Source organism: Sphaerodactylus townsendi, linkage group LG02 (genome assembly GCF_021028975.2).
Source record: "Sphaerodactylus townsendi isolate TG3544 linkage group LG02, MPM_Stown_v2.3, whole genome shotgun sequence".
NCBI classification, from domain to species: domain Eukaryota; kingdom Metazoa; phylum Chordata; class Lepidosauria; order Squamata; family Sphaerodactylidae; genus Sphaerodactylus; species Sphaerodactylus townsendi.
This window is the reverse complement of record NC_059426.1, coordinates 14,872,403-14,900,304: the sequence shown is the minus strand read 5'-3', so window position 1 is coordinate 14,900,304 and position 27,902 is coordinate 14,872,403. Positions and strand designations below refer to the sequence as shown.

The following is a 27,902-nucleotide window of genomic DNA, read 5'->3' as shown; positions in this document are numbered from 1 at the left end:
AGAATGTGCTACTATCAACTTAGGGTGACCCCAGGACTGTGGAGTTTTCAAGGCAAGAGATGGATGAGCAGAGGAGGTTTGCTATTGCTTTTCTGCATAGCAAATCCAGTCTTTCTTGGTGGTCTCCCATTAAGAATGACCATGACTGACCCTGCTTAGTTTCCAAGCTCTAAGTAGATATCTAGGTTGCTGAAAAGTCAAGTGAGAGCTTTGAAACATCCATCCATCCATCCATCCATCCATCCATCCATCCATCCATCCATCCATCCATCCATCCATCCATCCATCCATCCATCCATCCATCCATCCATCCATCCATCCATCCATCCATCCATCCATCCATCCATCCATCCATCCATCCATCCATCCATCCATCCATCCACACACGCATACAAACATGCGTGTATGTATATGTGTGTATATGTACATACATATATACACATATACAAACATATATGTGTGTGTGCAGATGTCTGTGTATATATATACATATATATATATACACACAACGTATACAAATATATAGATGTGTGTGTGTATGTGTGTATATTGGGGAGGGCGGTACACACACATATACACACACATCCATCCATTTATCCATCCATCCATTTATCCACCCGCCCGCCCGCCCGTCCATCCGTCCGCCCATCCATCATTGAAGGCTTTCACAGTCAGAATTAACTGGCTATTGTGGGTTTTCCAAGTTTGTGGCTTTGTGTTTGTGTTTGCATAGTGGCTATAGGGGCCAGCCAGGATTGCTGGGATCCCGGAGGCAGGAGGCAGCATGGTTCACATGGAAACATTGTTTCCGTGAGAACCGCACAGCTGAGAATCCTCCCACCTGAGAATCTCCCCCACCTACCTGCACAGCATGGCAGCCACCTACTATAGTATCCCCTCTAATGGCAGCTGCCTGGGGAATCCACCATAATGGTGGAGGGAGGTTGGTGGGGATTGAATGCTTCCTGCTTGCTGTAATTCGCACAGGCAAGCAGGAAGTGTTTGCAACCCGGGTTAATGAAAAAAGTTGCTAAATTAGTGATTTTCATTTAAGCCGGGTTCTGGCCATTAACTCCCCCGCCCCCCACAAATGCTTTTAGAAAGGGCCTCAACCCATTTTACTTGGTCTGTGCAGAATCACTGTACTGGCATTTTCAGAAACATGTCACAGAAGAAGAAGAAGAAGAAGAAGAAGAAGAAGAAGAAGAAGAGGAGGAGGAGGAGGAGGAGGAGGAGGAGGAGGAGGAGGTTTGGATTTATATCCCCCCTTTCTCTCCTGCAGGAGACTCAAAGGGGCTGACAATCTCCTTGCCCTTCCCCCCTCACAACAAACACCCTGTGAGGTAGGTGGGGCTGAGAGAGCTCCGAGAAGCTGTGACTAGCCCAAGGTCACCCAGCTGGCGTGTTAGGGAGTGTACAGGCTAATCTGAATTCCCCAAATAAGCCTCCACAGCTCAGGCGGCAGAGCTGGGAATCAAACCCGGTTCCTCCAGATTTAGATACACGAGCTCTTAACCTCCTACGCCACTGCTGCTCCTAAGGTGTTCCTTTCTTTTTTTTGTTAGTGAAAAGAAGAGATTCCTTGGTGAAAGTTTATGTATATCCTCCATTAGGAAAAGGAGGGTTGGGTCTGCAGTGATATAGTGAGATTTACCTCATAGATGTGTTGGACCAGAGGCCCGATATCCTCTTCAGTTTCTGGATTCTCCTTTGGTTGCCAGTTGGGTATTGGGAGAAAGATGTGATCAGGAGAAGAGACCCTGCAGGGACCAAGGAACACACCATCAAGTCAGACAGCGACCAATCTGTAGAAGTTGTTACACAGTTCAGAAAATAGGCCCCTCCATATGTGGTTAGAATGTCCAGAGGTAAAACACCCGTGGGAAAATGTTATAACGTATATGGGAAAATATGTGAATGTAAAAATAAAGATAAATATAGATCTATTATTTATAGGCATACTGGATTATACAATAATAGAACAAAGAAAGAGAAAGCTGCCATATTTCCCCGAAAATAAGACAGTGTCTTATATTAATTTTTGCTCCCAAAGATGTGCTGTGTCTTATTTTCAGGGGATGTCTTTTTCCCCCGCTCCACAGCTGCATGTTCTGTTCTACGGGCATGCTTCCAAACAAAAACTTTGTCACGTCTTACTTTCGGGGGATGCTTTATATTCAGCACTTCATCAAATCCTCTACTACGTCTTATTTTCAGGGGATGTCTTATTTTCGGGGAAACAGGGTATTGAAACTTATGATCAGAGTGGCCCATGCACTAATAGCATTAGGGTGGAAGGACAAAAGAACCTGGACAATACAGAAATGGTTGGAATATATATGGGAACAAATACAATTGGAAATTTTTGGCATAATGTCAAGAAAAACAAAGAGATATGAAGTGGATCTGGACTGAATTCAAAGACTGGTTAAACAAAATTGGAATCACAGAAGAAAACTGGAAAAGAAGATTAGAAAGAAGGGACCTGCTGCTGCACCTTTAAAGAAGAAAAGAAGAAGGGGAGAGGGGGGGGGGAAGGGGGTAAAAGGATATGGAGGATGAAATATAAAGATGTATAATATAAATCTGTAACAATCCAAAATATCAATAAAAAATTTTTTAAAAGAAAATAAGCCCCCGGCTAAAGCGGCACAAGAGTTACAACTCACCCTCTGATTTCAACAGCTGCTAAGATCGCCAGGTCTGCCTGATAAGATATCGTTGGACTTAGGTTGTTAAACAAGTTGGAGCTGTAAAAAAAGTACAGTGGCACTGAGAGAACGTTTATATTCCAGCCAGGACCCACCATCAAAGAGAAGACTTGGTGGTTATGTTCCAATACCATACTGAGAATCAAACAATGCCCCGTCAAGTAACAGCTGACTTATGGTGACCCCAGCAGGTGGCTTTCAAGGTAAGTGAGAAGCAGAGGTGGTTTGCCATTGCCTTCCTCTGCAGAGATTTCCTTGGTGGCCTCCCTTCCTACTACTGACCTTGCTTAGCTTCTGACATCTGATGAGATTGGGCTATACTGGAAATTTAATGCTTTGATGGGAAAAGCTCTGTGGTATTTCTAGTGCTGTGGTGGCGAACCTTTGGCACTCCAGATGTTATGGACTACAATTCCAATTGGCCATGCTGGCAAGGGCTGATGGGAATTGTAGTCCATAACATGTGGAGTGCCAAAGGTTCGCCACCACTGTATCTCGTGGGTTATTCCAGTGATGCCTGAAAAGTGCATCATTTATGATGACCTTTTTTTGTTTAGCATTACAGTTTTCCAAGCATCCAGACCAGGGGTCTGCAACCTGCGGTTCTCCAGATGTTCATGAACTACAATTCCCATCAGCCCCTAACAGCATGGCCAATCTGATAAGACCGGTGCCTGGCAGATTTTGATGCAGTTCCACAGGGCCTATGAGGCAGAGCTGTTCTGCACATCTTATGGTTGAGGCAGCAACAGTTTAACAACGGCTTTCCAACAATTTTCCTTCACCTCCCCTCTTCTCTACAGCTATACTGTCGCCATCTGTTTTAGAGTTAGGATTTTTAATGTTCTAACGTTCTCCTTCCCATCAAAGAATTCACAAAGGAGAGAAAAATTATAAACGCCTAGAGTGCGGGAAAAACTTCAGTCATGGTGGAAGCCTTAGTTCCCATCAAAGAATTCACATGGGAGAGAACCCATATAAGTGTCTAGAACGTGGGAAAAGCTTCATTCACGGGGGAAACCTTAATTCCCATCAACAAATTCACAGAGGGGAGAAAAAAATATAAATCCCTGGAGTGTGGAAAATGCTTCGGTCAGAGTGGAACCCTTAGTGTCCATAAAAGAATTCGCAAAGGGGAGAAAAAAATATAAATGTCTGAAGTGTGGAAAAAGTTTCAGTCACAGTGGAAGCATTATTCGTCATCAAAGAATTCATGCAGGGGAGAAGAAATATAAATATGAAGGGCAAGATTATAAGGCTACATGCAATTCCACCATTATTTTCCCCAAATGATTTTTTAGCAGCATATAGTGGTGGGGACTTGGATCTGAATGGACCAAGCTAGCTCAGTCTTGTCAGATCTCAACAGCTAAGCCGGGTCGGCCCTGGTTAGTATTTGGATGGGAGTCTGGGGTTACTGCACAGGAGCAAGCAATAGCAAACCACCTCCATTCATCTCTTGCCTTGAAAATCCCATAGGGCATGGGTCTGCAACCTGCAGCTCTCCAGATGTTCATGGACTACAATTCCCATCAGCCCCTGCCACCACTGGTCATGGTGGCAGGGGCTGATGGGAATTGTAGTCCATGAACATCTGGAGAGCCGCAGGTTGCAGACCCCTGCTATAGGGTCACCATAAGTCAGCTGTGACTTGATAGTACTTTCTACCACGCCACCTATGGGGAGAGAGGGTCTCTTTAGCTCTCCTTTTGTCATTTTCCCATTGAAAAGCGCCACTGGATATAACCCCACTGCAGAAAATCTTTGGGGTCGTATGAGGGGGAAAATGTCCACCCTCACCTCCTATTTCTTGTCGTTCAGTCGCAGGCCCTTTAACTGTATTCTGTTTTTAGAAAACGCTTGAGAAAATAATCACAGAACTAGGAAAGCCATATGTCGCTACTCCTTTGGCATTGCCTTTCAGTAACAGCCATAGTTATTATCCAGATAGATAAAATGTAGGAGCCGTGTGGCGTAGTGGTTAAGTGCTTGCACTGCCACTCACACGGTCAGGAGTTTGAGCCCCCTGTGAGTCAGACATCCTGGCAGCTGGCTCATGGTCAATTCAGCCATCCATCCATTCCTTGGTCAGTAAATGAGTACCTAGAACATAGCTAGGGAGTAAAGAATAGCTGGGGAAAGCAATGGCAAACTACCTTACAAAAACGGCTTGCCTATGAAATCACTGCTTGCAGTGGTACCCCAGGGTCGAACACGACTGAAGGGGAAACTTTACCTTTTTAGATAAAATGTAGAAAAATAGAGCTGGATGGGACCCCAAGGGTTGTCTAGTCAACCCCCTTGCATAAGGCAGGAAACTCAAAGCTACCCCTTCCCCCATTCTCTCTATGCCCAGAGGAAGGCAAAAAAACCTCGGGGATCCCTGGGCAATCTGGCCTGGAGGGAAATTCCTTCCTGACCCCACAGTTGCGATGAGATTGGAATTATCTTGGATGCGTAAAAAGGGGCCGCAAGAGCCGAGCGCCGGCTCATCCCTTCCTGCCCCCCCCCCTTGTGATCTGCTGAAGTTCACAGAATCAGCATTGATATCAGATGGGCATCTTGCCTCTGCTTAAAAACCTCCACAGAAGGGAGAGTCCAGCACCTCCCGAGGAAGCCTGTTCCACTGAGTAACTGCTCTAACTGTCAGGAAGCTCTTCCTAATGCTTAGCCAAACACCCCTTTGATGTAATTTCCACCTGTTGGTTCTTGTCTGACCTTCTGTGGAATACATGCAACGTAAGTGCTACAGTGGCGTAGTGGTTAAGAGCAGGTGCACTCTAATCTGGAGGAACTGGGTTTGATTCCCAGCTCTGCCGCTTGAGCTGTGGAGGCTTATCTGGGGAATTCAGATTAGCCTGTGCACTCCCACACACGCCGGCTGGGTGACCTTGGGCTGGTCACAGCTTTTCGGGGCTCTCTCAGCCCCACCCACCTCACAGGGTGTTTGTTGGAGATTGTAAGCCCCTTTGAGTGTCCTACAGGAGAGAAAGGGGGGATATAAATCCAAACTCTTCTTCTTCTACTGCTACTTACCTGCGTATCTGAAGATCAAACTTCACAAAAGTATCCATCTCAGACTCTTGATGGACACTGAAATGAAGACCTACTGAAAGCTTTGACACACAAAAAAGAAATGAAAGGTCAGATAGGTGACAGGCAAATGGAAGGTGGCCCATACCAACTTCAACACTCCACCAGCCAGTGAAATCCCAGAATGTGGTGTTGCCCCTCTTTAGCTACTGGTTGCTCTAAGAACAGACATGGTGCATATACCAGGTGACTTTCCTTTTATTTTGTACTCAGCAGTAAACTAGTAAGTAGGTCACTCATTCTTACTTTGGTCCCGGCTTTCATGGGATTTCCAAGGTCACAGACAACCAGTCGCGTCTGATTTTCTGTTTTAAATGCACAGGATAACCTTGCTAGAGCCTGCAGGGGAATAAAAGTGATCGTTTTCAAAAAGCAACACAGCACGTCCTCTCATCCCTGAGAAAGTCAACAGACAGAAAGTTCTAAATATATTGTTGAAGGCTTTCACGGCCAGAATCAACTGGCTGTCGTGGTTCTGTGGGCTGTGTGGCCGTGGCTTGGTAGTTTTTGCTCCTGATGTTTCTCCGTCGTCTATGCCAACCATAGATTTGGGTGAAGAGTCTGGAGCAAAAACTCCAAGATCATAGCCACACAGCCCAGAAAACCTACCACAGCCAGTGCTTGTACTACCTCCAACATGCACAAAAGTCTCTTAGTCTTGTTAGTTGAACACATGAAGTTGCCTTCTGCTGTTGGTCTACCAGCGGGTTGGATCCAACACCTTTTCCACCAGTGAAAACAGGAGAGCATCAAAGGGTGCACCAAACATCCTTTGAGCTCCCAAAAAGTTATGCTGGGGATCATGGGATCTGCATGGAAAAAGGCTATGTGGAATGAGGACAATAATAAGGAAGGGATATGGTCAAGACTGAGTGAAGAAATTGGCAGGATCCAATCCAATGTCTATTCTGACTAGCGGTGGCGTCTCAGGCAGAGGTCTTTCAAACCACATGCTCTCAATTCTTTAACTATACCAAAAACAAAAACATGTTGAGGCTGGAAAATCAAATGAGAAACACTTCCTCATTGATTAAATGTGCATTATAATTATACCATTTTTTTAATACAGCCAAAGCGACATGTATTATGCCATTTTTTTTTTCAAACTTAGCCGTTAAATATCAATGGTCAATAGGCATAGATGTAATAAAATCAGACCAAGATCAAAGCAGCTGCTAAGGACCCAGTACAAGGGCAGCACAATCTGGGGGCGAGGGAATCCTTCTATGAAGAAGAAGAATAAGAAGAGGAGTTTGGATTTCTATCCCCCCTTTCTCTCCTGCAGGAGAGTCAAAGGGGCTGACAATCTCCTTGCCCTTCCCCCCTCACAACAAACACCCTGTGAGGTAGGTGGGACTGAGAGAGCTCTGAGAAGCTGTGACTAGCCCAAGGTCACCCAGCTGGCGTGTGTGGGAGTGCACAGGCTAATCTGAATTCCCCAGAGAAGCCTCCAGAACTCATGCGGCAGAGCTGGGAATCAAACCTGGTTCCTCCAGATCAGAGTGCACCTGCTCTTAGCCACTACGCCACTGCTGCTCCTGGCGCAAATGTGTCCACTCTACCAGTATAATGGACAAATGTGCTGGCAGAAGGAGTACTTATCCTGGCAGCGGGGTGTGGCACAGATTTGTGGCACCCAGATTTGTGGCAGTCCTGCCTCGAACTTCTAGGACCAGAAACTGACACTGTTACCCGGGCTTCCTTGCACAAAATACTGTGCTGGTGTGGCTGGGAGTGGGTTAGGGGGTGAGGCCAACCTTAGTTGACCTCCACTGCCTGGCTGAGCCACCAGTATGTAGCCACCAATGAAGATATGCCACAGTTTTCATGGCATCCCTCTGTTCCCTGCTTTGGGGGATTTTCTGCCTTAAAAAAAACACACACAACCTTTTTGGGCTTCCCGCACCACAGGAACCTTCCAAAATGGGTTCACAACAACTTGCCGAATTCTCAAAATCTTCTAGTTTGTTAACAATATATAATATTCTTAAGGCTTCTCTGTTTCAGATAATACAACCAGGGCAGAGGTGGGATCCAGCAGGTTCTCACAGGTTCCCAAGAGTAGGTGACTAATTATTTGTGTGTCCCGAGAGGGGGTTACTAATTCGTGATTTTGCCACGTGATTTTTGCCTTAGTTACGCCCCTCCTCTCAGCAGTAGCGCGCAGAACTTGAAGCAGTCTAGCAGGAGGTGCACCGGCGTGTGTGGCAGCCTGTGCCTGCGTGCATTCGTTTCCCGCCCAAGGACCGGCGCAGCGGCTGCGTCCTTGCCACAGCCCCGCCCAGGAATGCCCCACCCCAGGAATGCCCGGCATGCCTGCCCAACCCCACTGGCGTTATGCCACAGTTTGAATCCCACCACCATGGGATTATTGGATCCCACCACTGAACCAGGGTTCTGTTTGCCTGTGATCATCATGCCTGAACAAATTGTGCTACAAAGGAACGATTGCCTCGAACTTCTAGGAGCAGAAAAATTCTCTTTTATACAACTATTGCTACAGTAAGTTAAGAACATCATATATTGTTAACGTATAAGAAAATTCTGTATCATATTTTGGAAGTGCCTGTTTGGGGAGCTGCCTTATTGTATTGGGTCCTTAGAAGTTGCTTTGATTTTGGTCTGGTTTTATTACATTTATTCTTATTGACCATTGATATTTAATGGCTAATTTTGGAAAATGTGTGAAATATAGGTAGCTTTAGGTGTACAAAAATGGTATAATTAAAATGCATATTCAATTAATGAGGGAGTGATTCCCGTTTGATTTTCCAGCCTCAACATGTTTTTGATGTTTCTAGATGTGTAACATGGTCCCCTTAAGTTTGGTACACTTGATACTGTAGACAGCAGATGCCGGGGTTCGAATCTGGGAATTTCTGCATGCAAAACAGATGCTCTCCTACAGCACCTCCCCTAATAGGGATTTTTTCCCCAATCAGGGTGGAAAATGATCCTCACAGAAAACAAGCCAATCTGTTCTCAACATTATACAGTGATAAATCCCACTATGCCACATAATATCCTGCCAGGCCTTTCTTCACTCCAACTACAATTAGATTCTATGCACAGCAAACTATTATCAAGTATGTATCAAGACACTACCTAACCTCAGAAAATCTAAAGGTATTGCTAAAGTTGATAAGGATTACATTTGCAAATGTTGGAATTGTCAAAATACAGAGGCAGTGGGCATGTAAAAAAGCAAGAAAATATTGGATTAAGATTCAGTGCAAAAGATTAGGAAAGTTAAGTTTTGTATCAGAGCCCAAAAGTATGTTGTTAAATATTTTGCCAATTAATGTACCCAAACTCTATAATGAGTTGTTTAAGAATATGGCTTCAGTAGCTAGAATTGCGTTTGCAGCAAAATGAAAATCGGAACAGTTTCTGGATCTAACCGAATGGATAAACGGATTAACATCATATGAAACAATGGCAGAGCTGACATCTTTGATAAACAACAAGTCAACTACAGAATACAAAAAGAAATGGTGTCTTTTGGGAGGCTACACAGATCAAGGCAATAAGAAGCTGAACTTTAAAAAAAAGTTAAGAACCAATGTTAAACTTTTCCGTTATTTTTGGGGGGGGGGACTTAACCTTAAAGAGACTATTTGATGATGAAACTAAAATACTTTCCCTGGGACTTTCCTGGGAAGCCTTGGAAATGCTGCCTGCTCCTGAAATCTTCTCTCAATTAAAAAGGCGACTGCTAGATCAAGAGTTTCAAGTTCTGCAGGACAAGGCGAGAAGCAATTGCTCCCCCCTCTTCTTTAATATCAAATTTAAAATCAATCACATGGCAGATTATTTGAGTTTACTTCAGGAGCCCAAGCATAGATGGATAATCACTAGGGCTCGATGTAACTCCTTCCCTCGCTCTATGCTACAAGGAAGGTTCCGAAAAATCGACCTGCAGGAGCGGAAATGTCCTCATTGTATCACAGCGATTCAAACCATGGAACATATATTGCTCGACTGCCCCAAATACGAGGGATCTAGGACCAGACTTTTTGCTCTTTGTCCTGTAATCTTTAACGAATACTCTACTGTGGGGAAGATTAACGTTTCTACTAAACAATTCCACCTCCGAGATTTTAACTTTTGCAGCTAGGTTCCTTATAGAAACTTTGAAATAATTACCTGCGATGGTTCTCATGTATGGGATACTTGTTTGGACAATGTTGGCTGTTATATGGATTCTATGCCTAATAAAGGGGTGTTTGTGTGTGTGTGTGTGTGTGTGTGTGTGTGTGTGTGTATTTGATGATGAAAGTTTAACATGTTGATAGATGTGCCCTCCACATGTCTCTCTCCTATGTAGTAATGCTTCTTTTAATTAATTAACTTTTTTTTTTAAAAAAATCATTATTTCCTCATAAAGGCATTCCTGAATGCTTTCGGAGGAGGAATCCTCCCATTGGCAGAACCTTCAGAGGAATTAACAGCTTTTAAAAACCTTGTTAATTATTGCCATGTTGGAAAGAGAACAGCAAGCGCTAGACACTTGGGGTATTCTCTGGGGACTGCTCTGCTGGTTTCCCAAGCTGTAAGAGGATGAGCCTGAATTAATTTAATTACCAAATGCCTGGCTCTAAGCACCTCAACAGAAATAGCTTTGTCTTAACAGCTGGCCTGGTGTGTTGCATGCAGACTGTGCATTTTTACGACAGCCCCCCCCCCCCCCCCGGTTTAAGGTATGGACCATCCGGTTTTATAGATCCATCTCTTTGTTTCATGCTGGGCCATATTACTCTAAATGGATGAAGCTAAGATAGCTTTGGCAGGTCAAGGCAAAACCAAGGAAGATTTAAGGGAAATTCAGCCCTTGACTATAAATGGAGATCAAGTAGAGCGGGTGCCTAGTTTTAAATTTCTGGGCATTATGATTAAAGAGGACTTGACCTGGGGCGTACAGACTGCCGGGGTGGTTAAGAAGGCCCAGCAAAGACTGTACTGTCTGAGACTTTTAAGGAAACAACAACTGGAATGGAAAACTCCTGGTGTCCTTTTACCGCTGTGCTATAGAGAGTGTCTTAACCTACTGCATCTGTGTATGGTTCTCCAGTTGCACAGTTGCAGATAGGAAGGTGCTCCAAAGGGTGATCACTATGTATGCTTCTCCAGTTGCACAGTGGCAGATAGGAAGGCGCTCCAAAGGGTGATCAATACTGCACAGAAGATTATCGGCTGCCCTCTCCCCTCCTTGGAAGAATAATTCCTGAAGCCTAAAGAAAGCCCAAAATATCCTGAGAGACCCGTCTCATCCAGCACACTCTCTTTTTGAACTGTTACCATCCGGCAGACGATACAGGTCTATCAAAACTAGGACAAAGAGGCTTAAAGGCAGCTTCTACTCTAGAATAAACTCCATGGCTTCGTGTTGATGTGTTTGGGGCTGTGTAGGGATGCCATACTGGCAGGGGCTGATGGGAATTGTAGTCCATGAACAAATGCCCCCCAGATGTTCATGAACTACAATACTCATCAGCCCTGCCACTTGGCCATGCTGGCAGGGGCTGATGGGAATTGTAGTCCATGAACATCCGGAGGGCCATAGTTTGAAGACCCCTGATCTAAGATATAGAAACTGTACAAACTGAGAAACCTCTGTGAAACCAACATCTAAACTGAACAATAACTGAGTAACCTTAAATGCTGTGCTGAAGAAATCAAAAACTAAAACTCTGTGCCAAGCTCATGTGTAACAAGTGTGTATATTTCCCTTGTCTCCTGCCTTATTCATCTAATCCATCCATCTCCAAGTCAATATTCCTCCCTTTCCCATCTCCTCTGTCTGTTAAATAAACATGTGTTACTGTTTAAGTTTACTTCTGCCTCAGTATATTTTTTTTAGCGTGCCTTGGTGAGAAGAGTGCCTGGAAAGGAAAATAAAAGTCAATGGGCATCTTTCACCTTCTGGGATGTTTTATAGGGCTAAGAGAAAATGCTTTCTACCTAATGCTACCATATTCCTGAAGAAACTCAGTTCTTGAAGGGAAAAAGGCAGGAAAAAAGCTGAGGGTTTCCCTGCCAGAAGTATAGAAGATGTAAGAAGTGCCATCCCAGATAGATACTACTGCATCTCTCTCAAAAAAAGGCATTGGGATACTGCATACATTTATAGAACCACATATCCGAACTGATGCCTTTTTCATCTTTGCAATAGTTCTCTAAGATAAGTTTATTTTTTCCAATTCACAGTTGAAGAACTGAAGGCTAGGAAGCAGGGAACTATCTAGCCCGTCTACCTTCAGATCGTAATGAGATTATTCCAGTTAAAATACCACATGCTTGTCTGCTGGGACACATACCGTAGCCAAGGAAGCAAATCAAAGCAGAACAGACATGTTCCAGACATTCTTTTTTATCCTCAGCCAAACCTCAAAAATGTTTCAGTATAAAGATGAACAATGCACTGAAGTTTAATTCAATGCTAAATTAGTGTTGCCAACCACAATTTGCGGCCGGGAGCCACCCCGGAACAACAACTTCTCCTGGAGAAAATAGCGGCTCTGGAGGGCAAACTCTATAGCATTATACTTTGCCAAGGTACCTTCCCGAATCTCCCGAATTTCCAAAGAGTTCATGACTCTATGCTGAATAAAGGCCTGGTACCTTCCCGAATCTCCCGAATTTCCCAAGAGTTCGCAACTCTATGCCGAATAAAGGCCTAGCATCACAACAATTATACCACAACAGCTACACCAAGCGACTACAATATTTGCCGGACCTACCTCATTGTTACGAACGATGCCGATAAAGTCAGCTTGAGGAGGGACGGTAACAAAGAGTTCTGCTTCGTAAGCTCCTTCCCCCTGATTCTGGGCATTTACGATCAGCGTTAGAGGACTGTCATCACCAATATAGATCTGCTTCTGATCGCTGCACGAGGCCAACAGGGAAGGAAAGAGAGAGCTTTAAATCACAGCATGCTCAGTTACGTTAAATGAATGGCCTAGTGCCACCCTAGCATTGAACTAGATTAGTGAAGTGCCCTTGAAGAGAGGAATAGATATTTATCGACTCAATTACAACAGTTACAAAAATATCGGACAATCATAAATTACAAGCTGGAAGATGTTCTTTAAAGGCCCCTCGATAAATTACTTCATCTAGTATCTCTCACACTCTCTTCTTTGACACCACGTACTGGAAAACGGTCAAGCACCACAGGATATAATAAAGTTGTATCAAAGACACTGTCGCTGTGGCTCCATTGACTCTCTTACCCATGTCCTCCTAGAGTGCCAAATAAATGCAGATGCACGTCTCAGATTAATCCACCCTTTATTAGTGGCGAGGAAATTTTCTAACCCTACTGTTTTCTTCTTGGAGATTACAATGCTCATACAACACGTATGGTAGCTCTATACTTGACAACCATTTTAAAGTGCTAATTTATTCCCATTTTATTACTTTTAACTGCTTTTATATATATATAAAATACCAGTACACTAAACCAAATTGGTTCATTATTATTTGGCACAGAATCAAATTTTTAAATATCAAATATGATACATAAAACAAACGTAGAACTTCTTATAAAAGATAGGTATCTTCTCCAATCTGTCTAATATTCGGCATGGCAGGATACCTATTGCTGTATTATTTTGCTTTTAACTTGCTAAACAGATCTATTTTTATTGCAATTTTAGACTAGATTGTATTTTTACATTGATGTGTAGGGGTATTTACTGTCATTTGCTCTGGCTATTTTTTTTTTTTCTGAAGTGATTTGAACCCCTCGAAGTCAACAGTCAAGTTATGTGGACTATTTCCTTGCTACTGAACTGTACTTGAGACTGCAGAATGTGTCTGTGTAAATCTTGATCTATCTATGCCTATTAAAGGTTAATAAAGATAAAGATAAAGAAAGAATAAAGTTGTATGACCATTATCAACACCGTACTAAGGGAATGGAAGCAAATTAACAGGGACACTTTTGAAAGTTATTTCCCTCTCCATACCTAAAACAATTCTATTTCCAACAATTAAAATAATAACTGGGGGAAAAAGATAAAACTGAAAAGTTAAAACCATTCAAACAAAATATGTTCTACATTGCTTGGCTTAATTCAAGCACTGACGAATGGTGAAAACTGTGTTCAGGAAGAATTTGCAAAACGGTGGAGCAACTACTGTTAAGGCTCTGCTCCTTTCAATCCGGCAGTGTTTCCTTTGACATCTCAGACAGGACCGCCTCTAACAACATTGATTGGAAGACTCATGGGAAAAAGGAATTCCTTACGCTACTGCCTAGCTGTGATTGGCAGACATTGCTAGTGTGCCCCAATGTCTGTGTTACAGCTACAGTTGCCAGACTTCCCGCATTTACAATGGATTCTCAAATGATGGAGATTGCTTCATCCAGAGAAAATGGCTGCTTTGGAGAGAGGACTATGACATCATATCCTGCAGAGGACCCTTCTCTCCCTAACTTCTCTCCCTAACTTCTCCCCCGCCCCACACCCGCCCAATCTCCAAGAATTTCCCAACCCAGAGTTGGCAATTCTTGTTACAGCAGACCTAAAGGGATGGAAAGCCAGGGCCAAAGTCTGTTAAAGTAGATCACAAATAAAACAAGGTTGATTCCTAGAGGAAACAGGGAAGTGCATCAAAACTGTGACAGAGGGCCAACTTTTGGGAAAATGGCGGTCTGAATGGCAGCACTGGTGAAGTTCTCTGAGGCTTATCTCACTGCGGGATGTAGGACAAGAGAAACTTAAGCTGAGAAGGATCACTTGTTTTCCTCTCACTTCTCCTGGAGGGGAAGATTTGACAGGTGAATCCTTGCATACCTGAAAAGGAGTGGCAGGGTTCTGATTCCATTGAGAACAGTGAGGTAATGCAGGCTAGAAATAGTCTGCTGGACCTGTTTCTTGCCTGTCCATGCCCCTGGCCCACCTCTGCTACGCCGGTAGCAACTGGGTTCCTGGGATGCTGGTGCTGCATTCATCACCGCATTCCAGAGCCAGGGGGCGCTGGTCACACGTGGGCAGGATCGCCTCTCCGTTGGAGTACCTACTCCAGGGAGGGTGAATCCACTAGCTCAGCAGTGCAGTGCTCTAAAAAGTGGATTCAACCCCCCTCCTCTTTTGGATGGAGCTCTAAATCAGCACCAGCAAATGGGTTTCAGTGCCAGCATGGGCTCCTGTGCTGGAGGAGTGCTGGTGTTGTGGCTACAGTGACACCCAGGCATTGTACTACCATATGACTCCCCAGCACAAGTGTAAGTGCCCCTGTGCTGGCATAAAAATGGCATTTTTACTCCCCGTACTGCATCCTTTAGCTTGGCAAGCAGGTTTTTAACAGTCACCTTTAGAACGTTTGTGCAGATGGCCAAAGTTCAACAGGAACGCAGATGGCCAGAGTTCAACAGTATATGTGTAATAACTCAAGTAAAACTGAATATTTTGAAAAATCCTTTTTTAGTGAGCACCTAAACTTCATAATGAACCAGTGTGCCAAATTTCAACTTTGTAGGTTCGGTGGTTTTTTAGTTCTTTTGATGAGTCAGTGAGTCAGTCAGTGGTATTTCGCGTTTATAGATATAGATTAGAGACCCTGCCAACAATATTTTCATGTGGAAATTGTGAAGTCCATATATGTGTGTGTGTGGGTTGGGGGGGGGGGGTAAGGAATATACATATATATACACACACACGTATACACACACAGACACCTATAATACAATCTCTGAGTTTGAGACCAAATACAACAGATGCTTTTCTACATTCAAGAACCACCTAAAAAATGCATGGCGGAGTCAGATCAAAGCCCTCCCCATCTAGCTTTCTCTTTCAGCCAGCTGCCAACCAGCTGCCTCTGAGGGAGCTGGAGCAAGGCAGAGAAAGGCAATCCAGGCAGTTGTAGTTTGCCAAACACCCAGGAGAATTCGAGCATCTGAAACTGAAGCTACTTCTAAAAGAGCCACCTCTCATGAAACATTCATACACCAACAGTGCTGCACTCTGCTGGATGAAACCACACGGAACGACCTCTGTGTTTCATGGGCAACCAAGGCAAATAGGGTACAGGAGCCAGATATGTCTTCTGTGCAAATAGATTCAAGGGTGCCTTGACCCGGCCTCCCCTTTTTAGAGAGGCAATTTCAGAACACAGAAGCAGCAACAGAAGAAAAGGGGGTTAAACTGTTTAACTGTCCACCCTTTCCTGATTCCAAATTCGTCTCTTCCACAATCCCGTCACTGAAGATGCCAGCCACAGATGCAGGTAAAATGTCAGCAGACAACGCTACTAGAACATGGCCATACAGCCACACAACACCCCAATCCCATCACTGTTTTTGCCTCCCAAAAAGGTTCAAAACATGAGTTTTGGAGAGCAGATGTCTTTGAAATCCTGCCGGGAGAGAAAGACTTGGGGAGAATGTACAGTTGAAGGTAGATATCTCAGTGATGAAAAGGTTATGTAGCCCTCTGTCTCTACCATTTCCCTGTTCTAAATTCCCCTTTTCCGAGAACAGTTTGCTTGCTCTAACAAGAGGTGTTCTGGCACTGCTAATCGTTCAAGCATGTAACATGTAGTTTACTATTAAGTCCGTAGCAAGAGAGTTCAGTATTCCACATTTCAGATTTTCTTTTGCATGGCAACAAGTTTTGCTATCCCTAGATTATACATTAGTAGATACGAGGTGAAATGCACGCTCTAACTGGCTTCAGACTCAATTCTCCGCAGTTTGCACAATTGTTATGACTCTACCTGTTGACTGCCACCTGCAAATCTGGCCGACAGACATTGTCTTCACCGCAGTCCAGAAGAATATGAGCCTAAATTTAAAAAAAGAAAGAAACTGACTTAGGAATAATGGTTTTCACAGTGAAAAGCTGGCCGATCCCTTCCCTCTCGCAGCGTAGAAAACCAAAAGCTTATAACGAAGAACTATTTTTTTAACGTCTAAATTGAGAAGACGGAGGAGAATTCATCAAGTTTCTATCCCAACTTTCTTCCAAGGGATTTACAAAGTGATGCATACTGTCATCTGTCTAAGAACATAAGAACATAAGAACAAGCCAGGTGGATCAGACCAGAGTCCATCTAGTCCAGCTCTCTGCTACTCGCAGTGGCCCACCAGGTGCCTTTGGGAGCTCACATGCAGGAGGAGAAAGAAATGGCCTTCTGCAGCTGTTGCTCCTGAGCACCTGGACTATTAAGGCATTTGCAATCTCAGATCAAAGAGGATCAAGATTGGTAGCTGTAAATCAACTTCTCCTCCATAAATCTGTCCAAGCCCCTTTTAAAGCTATCCAGGTTAGTGGCCATCACCACCTCCTGTGGCAGCATATTCTAATGCAGGGGTCTGCAACCTGCGGCTCTCCAGACATTCATGGACTACAATTCCCATCAGCCCCTGCCAGCATGGCCAGTTGGGAATTGTAGTCCATGAACGTCTGGAGGGAATTGTAGTCCATGGGAATTGTAGGGCTGATGGCAATTGTAGTCCATGAACGCCTGGAGAGCCACAGGGTGCATACCCTTGGTCTAATGATATAGGGAAGAACTTATTATGGTTCCTGCAGCTCTGCAGCTCTGAGCCCTTTGGGGGTGAGGCGGCCTATAAATCCAATAAAATAAATAAATAAATAAATAAATGGTATGTTAAGAACCTTGTTCTGAGACTGAACTGCTTCCGCCCTCACATAGTGGTGTGAAGAGGGTCATGATGTGGAGAGGTCTCACCACTGCTGAGAAATCTCTATGAGCAGTAATGAACCTACGTCACCCCAAAGGGTAGCTGAAATGCAAATCGCAGCCTGCCCGCCCAACACTGGCAAACGTCAGGATCCTCCCCTGGCCATGCCCCAGCCTGCCCCTCATACGTTGGCAGCGGCCCTGGAATGCTGGCGTGGCATTCACCACCGTGTTCCAGTGCTGGGAGGGTGGCCTTTCTACCAGGGTAAGTGCCCTGGGGAGGGCGAATCTGCCAACACAGTGGCCGGCTGCTCCCAAAAGTGGATTCCCCTCCCCCTTTGGATGGGGTTCTAAATCTTTCAGACTAAACAGGCCTATTTCTAAGAATTGTTGCAACAATCTATTTAAGGGGAATTTGCAGATGCAAAAAGGTAAGCCTGTTGTTTCACGAACAAATCTGTTCATTTTGTACCTGTCTGCTAATGTTCGCAGGAGTAAACTGATTGAGGATGGGCTGTAAACCAGTAGAATCGGAAGCTGTTTTGTAATCCAACTGATATTCCATGAATATGGTGATCGGCGTGAGCTTGTCTCTAAATTCAGATTCATCCTAAAATGAACCCAAAATGAGGTCAGTGTTACAAACAAACCAATTGCTCCTTGACGGAGAATTTACAGTCTGATCCTGAACATAATTCCAACCTTCTAAATCCATTGAAGTTTATCAGCTTAAAAGGGTATAACTCTGTTTTAGGATAGCATTGTTAGACATCTCAGCAAAACACTGTGTCGGTGCTTTTGGGTAAGTTTCTTCTTTAAAGCTATCCATTGTTTAATTGGAAACAGCACCTTAGTGAGAAAGTTAAGTATTTTAATAAATGTTTTAAAAGTCAACCATTGTGCTTTGTGTATGTGTGTGTATTAAAAAATTGTGTACTAAATGTGTGTGTATTATGTGTGTGTATTAAAATGTGTGTGTATTAAAAATGTGTGTGTATTAAAAAATTCAGGGAGCCTTCCCAGAAGAAAAAAAATAGGGATCACAATCCACAAAAAATATTTAAGTCCCATTGAAATTAATGGAGCAACTGCTGTGTGCTGAAGACCCTTGGTTTTCAATAACACTTAAATTCCTCTGAACTGCAACCAAAGGATCTATCATAATAATACAGAACACAGTGTTTTACAGGTTATCTGGAAGCAAAGATATGCTTGTCGAAGTGACTCAATTAACCGGCACTAATACTTCTAGGAAACACCATTTGTAGGGTTACAAATCAAACTGTGGGTCCGTGGTGGCTCGGCCAAAGCCAAGGTTCTTGCCCAAATCACCTGGGAACGAAAAACGTTTTCACGGCCTTTAAGTCCCACTGAAGTCAGTACAGCATCCAAACACTCTGAAATTTGCGTGCTGTGTGGTTTCCGGGCTGCATGGCCGTGTTCTAGCAGCATTCTCTCCTGACGTTTCGCCTGCATCTGTGGCTGGCATCTTCAGATCCTCTTTTAATATACACACTTCAGATCCTCTGAAGATGCCATCCACAGATGCAGGCAAAACGTCAGAAGAGAATGCTGCTAGAACACGGCCATACAGCCCGGAAACCACACAGCACCAAAGTGATTCCGGCCGTGAAAGCCTTCGACAATACTCTGAAATTCCCTACCCAAATGGACTATTTCCCCTATTTACATAGAAAACCTTTCCCAAGACAAAAGTTCCTGTGGGCCGAAGCCAGACTGTAAGCATTAGACTGCCTGCCCCTGATGGTGAACCTCACAAAGGTGAAGCTAACGTTTAGAAGGAGTGAGGTTTGTGTCCACTTACCCTTAAAAAGGCATAAAGTTCTTCACAGTGCAGTCTTCCTCCTTTGACAACAGTCATGTTCTTAGAATGGCTAGACTGTCTGTTGTAGAGAAAAAGGGCTCTTCTTATGGCGCCTTTTTGCTTGAGTTTGTCCAACAGAAGTTCCACATGGAAAGCTATCAACACAGGCCAAGTTCTGGTTAGTTAGAGAATGGCGAAGTTTGTGTTACTTGCTGAGGTGATGTTCTAGGTCACTGATTCCCAACCTGGAGTACGTGAACCCCCAGGGATATGGGCCAGAGTGTTTGGAGATGCACAAAAAATATGGGGGGTACAATATGGGGGTACAATCAGTGGTGGGATTCAGCAGGTTTGCATCACTTCGGCAGAACTGGTTGTTAAAGTAGTGCTTGTAAGCAACCAGTTGTTGGAAGAAGAAGAAGAGTTTGGATTTATATCCCCCCCTTTCTCTCCTATAGGAGACTCAAAGGGGCTTAGAATCTCCTTGCCCTTCCCCCCTCACAACAAACACCCTGTGAGGTAGGTGGGGCTGAGAGAGTTCCGAGAAGCTGCGACCAGCCCAAGGTCACCCAGCTGGCGTGTGTGGGAGTGTACAGGCTAATCTGAATTCCGCAGATAAGCCTCCACAGCTCAGGCGGCAGAGCTGGGAATCAAACCCGGTTCCTCCAGATTAGATACACGAGCTCTTAACCTCCTACGCCACTGCTGAATCCCACCACCGGAACCGGTTGTTAAATTATTTGAATCCCACCACTAGGTAATATTTTAGGAAAATGGGTTGTCAAGGGATACACAAGTGAAAAAAAGCTCAGGGCCACTGTTCTAGGTGAAATCCAGGAGGGAAAGGGATCCATCACCCTTAAATCCAGAAGAAACAAGCCAGAGTCCAGGTAGGAGTACTCAGTGTGGGCTGCTAAGTAGAGGTTCAGGTAGGAGAGAAGGTAGGAGTACTCCGTGTGGGATGCTAAGCCTCGATACTACCTTCTAGGCTTCGGCTCTAAAATGGGACCAACAGTTCCCACCCACCTCTGGGCTATTTCAGTTTTGTGTGGGGTGACGCGGGAAAGTAAGCGCCCCTTCTCCACCCAGACCACATTCTTAATCTGAATAAGGTTCCCCAGGACCTTCATAATAATTTTCCCTGCAGCTCCTGTGGGGTTGTGGGGAAAGTGATTCGATCCGGGGAACGTGGACCCAACTCATTATAAAATGTTAATGTGCAGCGTGGTTCTCCACTTAGGAATGTATTGAAAATCCTTCTCCGATATTTTGAGGGCATCCGTCATTTGAGATGGGAAGGGGCGGAATGAAAACAGGTATGCGTGTTTTGTATATTCTGATAATTGGTAACAAGACAAGGAACATATACCAATATGTGCAAGGCTGTAGCCAACAATATTTAGCTATCTAAATGGTCCCCAGTGGTTGTTAATTAAAACAGATGAGGTATATATAAGAAATAAATGAGTAAGGAGGTGGTATAATAGCAACAACGACAATGACACAATTGGGTAGAAAAGTGGCATTAAATGCTATTAATAATTAAACCGTACTTACTGAGTTCCCTGGGAAGGTTTCCTTTGCCATCAGCTTTTAAGCAGAATTTCACTTTAAAGCTGTTGGAAAGAATTAAAAAAATGGTTGGGGAAAAACAACACCTATCGTTTAGGCACAACAGGGCAGGATGTAACCACTGAATGCTACAATTACAATGGGGAGTCAGTATAGGACACTGAATGGGTTGTATCCTGGATCTTGCCCACTGAAGCAATCAAGAGGATCCAGCAATGGTTGTGTCAATGGCGTTGCGTTTAAGGAGACCTGAAAACCATTCTTCCCTCTCTCTCAATTTCCAGTTATGAATTATACTTTCAAAAGATAGCTGTTTTCTCAGGCAAATTGTTTAATCAAAATAAACACACAGTTTATTTTGTAAGCAGATGGAGAAATAGAACGTCTACTGAAAGAGAAACAGCATGCTAGGGCTGCTTTGGATACACAAAAGAAGTGCCAACAGTGGCGTAGTGCCAACAGGATGGGGGGCACAACGCCCCGGGCGTGCGCCTGGGCAGGGGCACGGCCTGGGCATGGAGGGGCCGTTCAGTGGCACAGGCGGGTGGTGGCGTGGCAGAGGCATGGGGCACACGCGTGCCCCGGGCGCAGTTCCCCCTCTCTCTGCCCCTGAGTGCCAAGAGAAGAAGTATAAGACTTCTGTTTCTTCTCCATGTGCATCCAGTTGCAGTCTAAAGCAGGGAAGATGTGCGCCTCTCCCACAGGAAGTTCAGGTTTACTCAACCGAGGAGTGTACGTGTGTGTGTGGATTTCCCCTGTCCCATTTCATAATTCCTCTGTTGGGTGACCCTCTGCTCTGTTCCACCGGCTATCCAGAAAAGCTTTAGGATGTGGAATTAGATGAGTCCAGGGGATTCTACACCTTAATTCTGCCACTTCTTCCACCATCTAGAGCAGTCTAATATCAGAGGGAAATTTGATAGAGGGTACTTTAAGTCACAGTCAGTGTATGGCTAACCCTCATGAGGTTTTCAAGGCAAGTGGGGAACAGAGGTGGTGAACATGGTATTCTCCCATCCAAGTACAAACCAGGGATGGCCCTGCTTAGCTTCCAAAATCTGAGGAGATTGGGCTATCCTGGGCCATTCAGGTCAAGGCCGGGGAAAATTTAGAGGGCAATAAATTTCACGTTCCTAGTCTTTGGTTGGTCCATGCATCTCCCCACAGGGAAATCATGCATCTTTCCACTTTTGTTTTGGGCTTTTTGTTTTTGTTTTGCATCTTTTCACTTTTGGACATGTACAGAAGTCTGGGAAAGCAAACACATTTCATTTGTCTCTTGACTTCTTTTGCCCTCTGAAAGAGGCCGTTCTCCATTAGCCAGCTTTAAAATGTTAATTTAAGATACTCGGAAGTAAAAGCAAGTTTTCTTACCAGGACACTTTCTGGGTATTTCCATTCAGGTCACACGATTTGCTCTCTGGATTAAGAATGGACGGGGTAACATCTAGTAACGCATTTACAGTAATGACTGGCCGGGCCCTTTGAAAAGAACCAAACAATAAATGAAAAGAAAAATATGAGAACTGTACCTTACTCTATGCGCGATATCTCAAAACACTTTATTCACTTAAAGTAGAATGACAGACTAATAAAACAGTTTATAACAGATGCAGTCTATGGTCTGGGATGGGTTGTGGCTTACTGGTGGAGCAACTGCCTGACGTCCCAAAAGTCCCGGTGTAACCTCAGGCTAGTCACAGTCCTCTTAGAGAGTTCGTTCGTTCGTTCGTTCGTTCGTTCATTCATTCATTCATTCATTCATTCATTCATTCATTCATTCATTCATTCATTCATTCATTCATTCATTCATTGGATTTATTAGCTGCCCTCCCCTGGAGGGCTCAGGGCGGCGCACAACATAACAAAACTATAATGCCATCTATTTTAAACTTAAATTGGTTTTGATAACTGAATGCTGCATTTTAAGTCTTAACTTAACTTTTATTTTGTTTTATTGTCTGCTTGTTTGTGTTGTACACCGTCCTGAGCCCTCCGGGGGAGGGCAGTATAAAAATGCAATAATAAATAAAATAAAAATAAATAATAAATAATATAACAATATTTAAAATACAGTACTTTGAATAAAACTAGAAAAACCTCAGATGGCAATTGATAACCCTCCCATCAATACCAATATATCTAAAATAAACTCAATTAGTACTGATATAAATATCCCTGTCAGATAATAAAACACATCATCATTACACCATAAGTAGCCTGATTCTTCTTCCGGCATGAGCAAAAAGTGCTACTCAGTTGGAAATGTATGGATCACCATCGGATAATAGACAAATCAATTTCTCAGTGTTATCGGTATCCCCCACAATTGGGAGCCAATGAATGAATGAATGAATGAATGAATGAATGAATGAATGAATGAATGAATGAATGAATGGACTCTCTCAGTTCCTCAGTCCCACCTATCTCACAAGGTGTCTGTTGTGGGGAGGGAAAGGGAAAAGAGTTTGTAAGCCACTTTGAGACTCCTTACAGGAAAGAAAGGCAGGGTGTAAATCCAAAGTCATCATCTTCTTTGTGTGTGTCTGTGTGTACCCAAAATCTTACAAGATAACCCTGTGAGACTTTTGTAGCCTCTCTTCCATGAAGCAAAGATCAATACCGCCCCCCCCCCCCGCCCAATCACCATCTTAATCTTGTTCTGATGAGCTAGGACACCAAAGAATCTTTAAACATCTAAGTCCTCTTTGCTGACCACATGTCCTAATTCAGCCTGATAGAATCAGATGAACACGAATATCACCAAGCTTTTACCTTCCACTTTTCTGAAGCTTTCTTACCTGTATAAGGCAACTCTGTCGGCACCAAATGCTCCTACAATCAAGTCTGAAAATAAAAACACATTAATACAGATTTGAAAGTTTAATATTTTTAAGGGTTCTATTCTGATCATCAATTCAACCCCAGTGTCCAAAACTGGATATCCTTCCCTCCAAAACAATGTGATTGTATTTAAACAAGGATATGACTGGGTGAAGATCCAAAGGAACTAGTGCAGCGGTTCTAAACCTGTGGGTCGCGATCCTTTTGGGGGTCGAACAACCCTTTTCAGGGGTCGCCTAAGACACATATTTTCGATGGTCTTAGGAACCGAGACACAAATAATTTTATGGTTGGTGGTCACCACAGAATGAGAAACTGTATTAAAGGGTCGTGGCATTAGGAAGGTTGAGAACCACTGAACTAGTGCCTTTCTTTTGTTGTGTGACTTTGAATTGAACACTTTGGTGAAATTCAGGGTTAGCTGAAACCAAATTCTCATCATTGAAACATCACCTGGGTAGCCGTTTTTGTCCACATCGGTCGCTCCTTTCAGTGAGTATCCAAAGCTTGGTGGTATTGTTTGAGATGCCCACTTTCCTTCGAGGATTTGAGATGGTATTCCATTCAGACCCGTGGCTCTGCCATTGTAGATGTAAACCATCCCCTTCCTATCTACTCCACCATAAGGAGCAGACACTGCAATGTCTATTGGGCCAAAAAGAAAAGGAAAAAAAAGAATTCTTGGGATCTCGGGGCAGACACAAGCATTTGTGAAACATACTATATTTACCAAAATGTATGCTTAAAGAGATTCTGTGGCAGTGTAACGAACCAGTAAAGTCCAGTCAAAAGCAACTTTATCAAGTTCTTTATTGAGCTGGCATTCTTGGTCAAAGACAGGCAATGCGGAAACTGGCTCCTCAAGACGCCGGCAGACGCTTTTATGGGCTTCGGACCAGTTCCCGCCAAGAAAAGACAGATAATAAACAATCTAGTTTCTCACACAGAAATTCTCACAGGCAAGCAAACAGCAACTGATAACTGCTCTGGGCGCCAAGGCCAGAAACTACAGCAGAAACCTACTCAAGGTTGAATCACAACCTTACAGGCAGCCCAGAGTCCAACTAGGTCATTTGGCACTTTGTAAACTATTCAGAACAGTCTGGGTGGAGGAATGTCAACTGACTGAGCCACTGACTTATCACTTATCTAGGCCCTGTCCACACGAGTAATTTAGAACATTTCCAGAACATTTTTGATTCCCTCCTTTATCACGATGTTTGTCTGCACTCATCTCCTACAAAGGTTCATGGCCTCGCTGAGGGTTAATTTTTTTTTGCTAATTCATAGAAACAATGCTTCATTGAGTCACTATTTTGATGCTCTGTAGCTCCATTTGATGCTTCATATTCACTCAAAATTGCACCTTCCCCATGACAAAAATGAGGAGGTGAGGGAGAAAGGACAGAGATGGAGGACATTGAAAAATGGCACTGAGGGGGAAGTCGATGATGCACGAAGGTTTGGAAAACAGCAGCAGGAAAGAGAGAACAGCGTAAATACGAATGCACAGAGAGGAAAGCCGGCTCGGAAACATTTTAAACAGAGAAAATCGTTGTAAAAGCAGTTTAAAAAATAGAGAAAAAAACTGCTTGGAAAAATTTTGGAACCAAAGCAGGGAAAAACAATGCAGGACTCCACAGAGGAAACATTTTTTTCCAGTCTGAAAATGTTATCAGTTTCTTCTGTGGAAAGGGCCTTAGTGTTTAAAAATCAGTGGTGCCTTCTCATCTAAAAGGTCTTCTACTGTAACCTGTGAGCGGGGAAGTAGATTCCAAAATCTGGACACAGTTGGTAACTGTCAACTTTGTAAACATGCACTTTTATTTATTTATAAATCTTAATCATTCGATTACTAGGCCCCTCTTCCCCGTAAAGGGCAGCTTACGATAATGGATGGAGTAGTTAAAATTAGCAATCAATGTGCCGTAAAAGGAGCCACAAAAATCAATCCCTAACTAACTAGCGGGAATTAAGAAGAAGAAGAAGAAGAAGAAGAAGTAGAAGAAGAAGAAGAGGAGGAGGAGGAGGAGGAGGAGGAGGAGGAGGAGGAGGCGGAGGAGTTTGGATTTATATCCCCCCTTTCTCTCCTGCAGGAGACTCAAAGGGGTTTACAATCTCCTTGCCCTTCCCCCCTCACAACAAACACCCTGTGAGGTAGGTGGGGCTGAGAGAGCTCCGAGAAGCTGTGACTAGCCCCAGGTCACCCAGCTGGTGTGTGTGGGAGTGCACAGGCTAATCTGAATTCCCCAGATAAGCCTCCACAGCTCAGGCAGCAGAGCGGAGAATCAAACCCGGTTCCTCCAGATTAGATACACGAGTTCTTAACCTCCTACGCCACTGCTGCTCCATTTAACAGAAGGGAAGGGAATGAGGGAAAGGAAAAGGAGAGGGGGAAAGAGGAGAAGAGAAGAGGGAGGCCAGCTATGTTGGAATACTGTGGTTGCCTTCAATAATAGGCCTGGCAGAACAGCTCTATTTTACAGGCCCTGCAGGTCTTTAGATACAAATGTAATAACTGCCTTGTTGGATCAAGTCAGGGGTTCCCTAACCATTTCAAGCCTGTGGGCCCATTTGGAATTTTGAGAGAGGATGGCGAGACTACCCCAAAATGGCTGCCGCGGGATTGTGAAACCAAGCCTAATATGGCCGCTGCAAGCGCTAAAGCCAAACAGAATTCCTCTAACTCATAGGTGTCAAACTCATGGCCCTCCAGATGTTATGGACTACAGTTCCCATCATCCCCTGCCAGCATCATGCTGGCAGGGGATGATGGGAACTGTAGTCCACAACATCTGGAGGGCCACGAGTTTGACATCTGTGCTCTACCTTCACACCTCTGGGGAAGGAAAAAGTCTGAAGGAGAAATGGCACCACACAGTGACTAAGGAAAGTTTGGGTGCTTTCTAGCCAGCCTAGTCCTCCAGTGGCTGGCTGCTATGGCAGCTGCAGGGAGGTTTTTCGTTTGAATAAGGGTAGCCAATAATAAGCCCAGCTTTACGATGGTCCACTCAGTTTCTGAAAAGTCTGGAGGGTGCCAAAAAAGGGGGGGATCATGGAGCATATGGGTAACATGTTGGGAAACCCTGGATCAAACTAAAAGTCATCTAATCTTGCATTCTGGTTAAGAAATGGATAACCAGATTTAGTGACTGGCCTGAAGTCCGCTGTAAAATCATAGCATCGTAGGTTGGAAGGGGCCATACAGGCCATCTAGTCCCAACCCCCTGCTCAATGCGGGATCAGACTAGAGCAGCGGTCTGCAACCTATGGCTCTCCAGATGTTCATAGACTACAATTCCCATCAGCCCCTGCCAGCCATCAGCCCAATTGGCCATACTGGCAGGGGCTGATGGGAATTGTAGTCCATGAACATCTGGAGAGCCACAGGTTGCAGACCCCTGGACTAGAACATCCCTGACAAGTGTTTGTTCAGCTGCTGCTTAAAGACTGCCAGTGAGGGAGAGTTCACAATCTCCCTAGGTAGATGATTCCACTGTTGCACAGTGCTTACTGTAAAACACTTTTGCCTCACGTCCAGCCGGAACCTTTCTGCCTGTCATTTAAACCCATTATTGCGAGTCCTATCCTCTGCTGCCAACAGGAACCGCTCCCTGCCCTCCTTTAAGTGACAGCCCTTCAAAACTTTTAGACAGCAATCATGTCCCCCACCCCCCAGAGGTGGGATCCAGCAGGTTCTCACAGGTTCCCAAGAGTAGGTTACTAATTATTTGTGTGTGCCGAGAGGGGGTTACTAATGGGTGATTTTGCCACATGATTTTTGCCTTAGTTACGCCCCTCCTCTCAGCAGTAGCGCGCAGAACTTGAAGCAGTCTAGCAGGAGGCGCACCGGCGTGCGTGGCAGCCTGCGCCTGTGTGCATTCGTTTCCCGCCCAAGGACTGGAGCAGCAGCTGTGTCCTTGCCACAGCCCCACCCAGGAATGCCCCGCCCCCAGAATGCCAAGCCCCGCCTCCGTCATGCCCCGCCCAGCCCCATTGGCGCTACACCACAGTTTGAATCCCACCACCATGGGAACCTGTTACTAAATTTTTTGAATCCCACCACTGCACCCCCCCCCCGTCTCTTCTTCTCCAGACTAAACATACCCAAGTCCCTCAGCCTTTTCTCCAAGCACCTGATCATCATTGTTACTCTCCTATGGACCCGCTCCATTCTATCCACATCCTTTTTGAAATGA

The 27,902-nt window shown here is 44.4% G+C and overlaps 1 protein-coding gene across 1 annotated transcript in view; it reads right to left on the bottom strand.

The window, feature by feature from the left end:
• The window catches only part of ITGAV (integrin subunit alpha V), a 106,582-nt gene that overhangs the window by 11,398 nt on the left and 67,282 nt on the right, over positions 1–27,902 (bottom strand). The window contains exons 13-24 of the mRNA XM_048485387.1: positions 24,157–24,348; positions 23,661–23,706; positions 22,234–22,341; positions 20,845–20,903; positions 19,288–19,442; positions 17,935–18,072; positions 16,533–16,600; positions 12,545–12,692; positions 6,051–6,143; positions 5,748–5,827; positions 2,670–2,750; positions 1,655–1,760 (exon numbers count right to left, since the gene is read on the bottom strand). Of these exons, the coding sequence (XP_048341344.1) occupies positions 1,655–1,760; positions 2,670–2,750; positions 5,748–5,827; positions 6,051–6,143; positions 12,545–12,692; positions 16,533–16,600; positions 17,935–18,072; positions 19,288–19,442; positions 20,845–20,903; positions 22,234–22,341; positions 23,661–23,706; positions 24,157–24,348 (1,274 nt within the window). The remainder of the gene's footprint in view (positions 1–1,654; positions 1,761–2,669; positions 2,751–5,747; positions 5,828–6,050; positions 6,144–12,544; positions 12,693–16,532; positions 16,601–17,934; positions 18,073–19,287; positions 19,443–20,844; positions 20,904–22,233; positions 22,342–23,660; positions 23,707–24,156; positions 24,349–27,902) is intronic.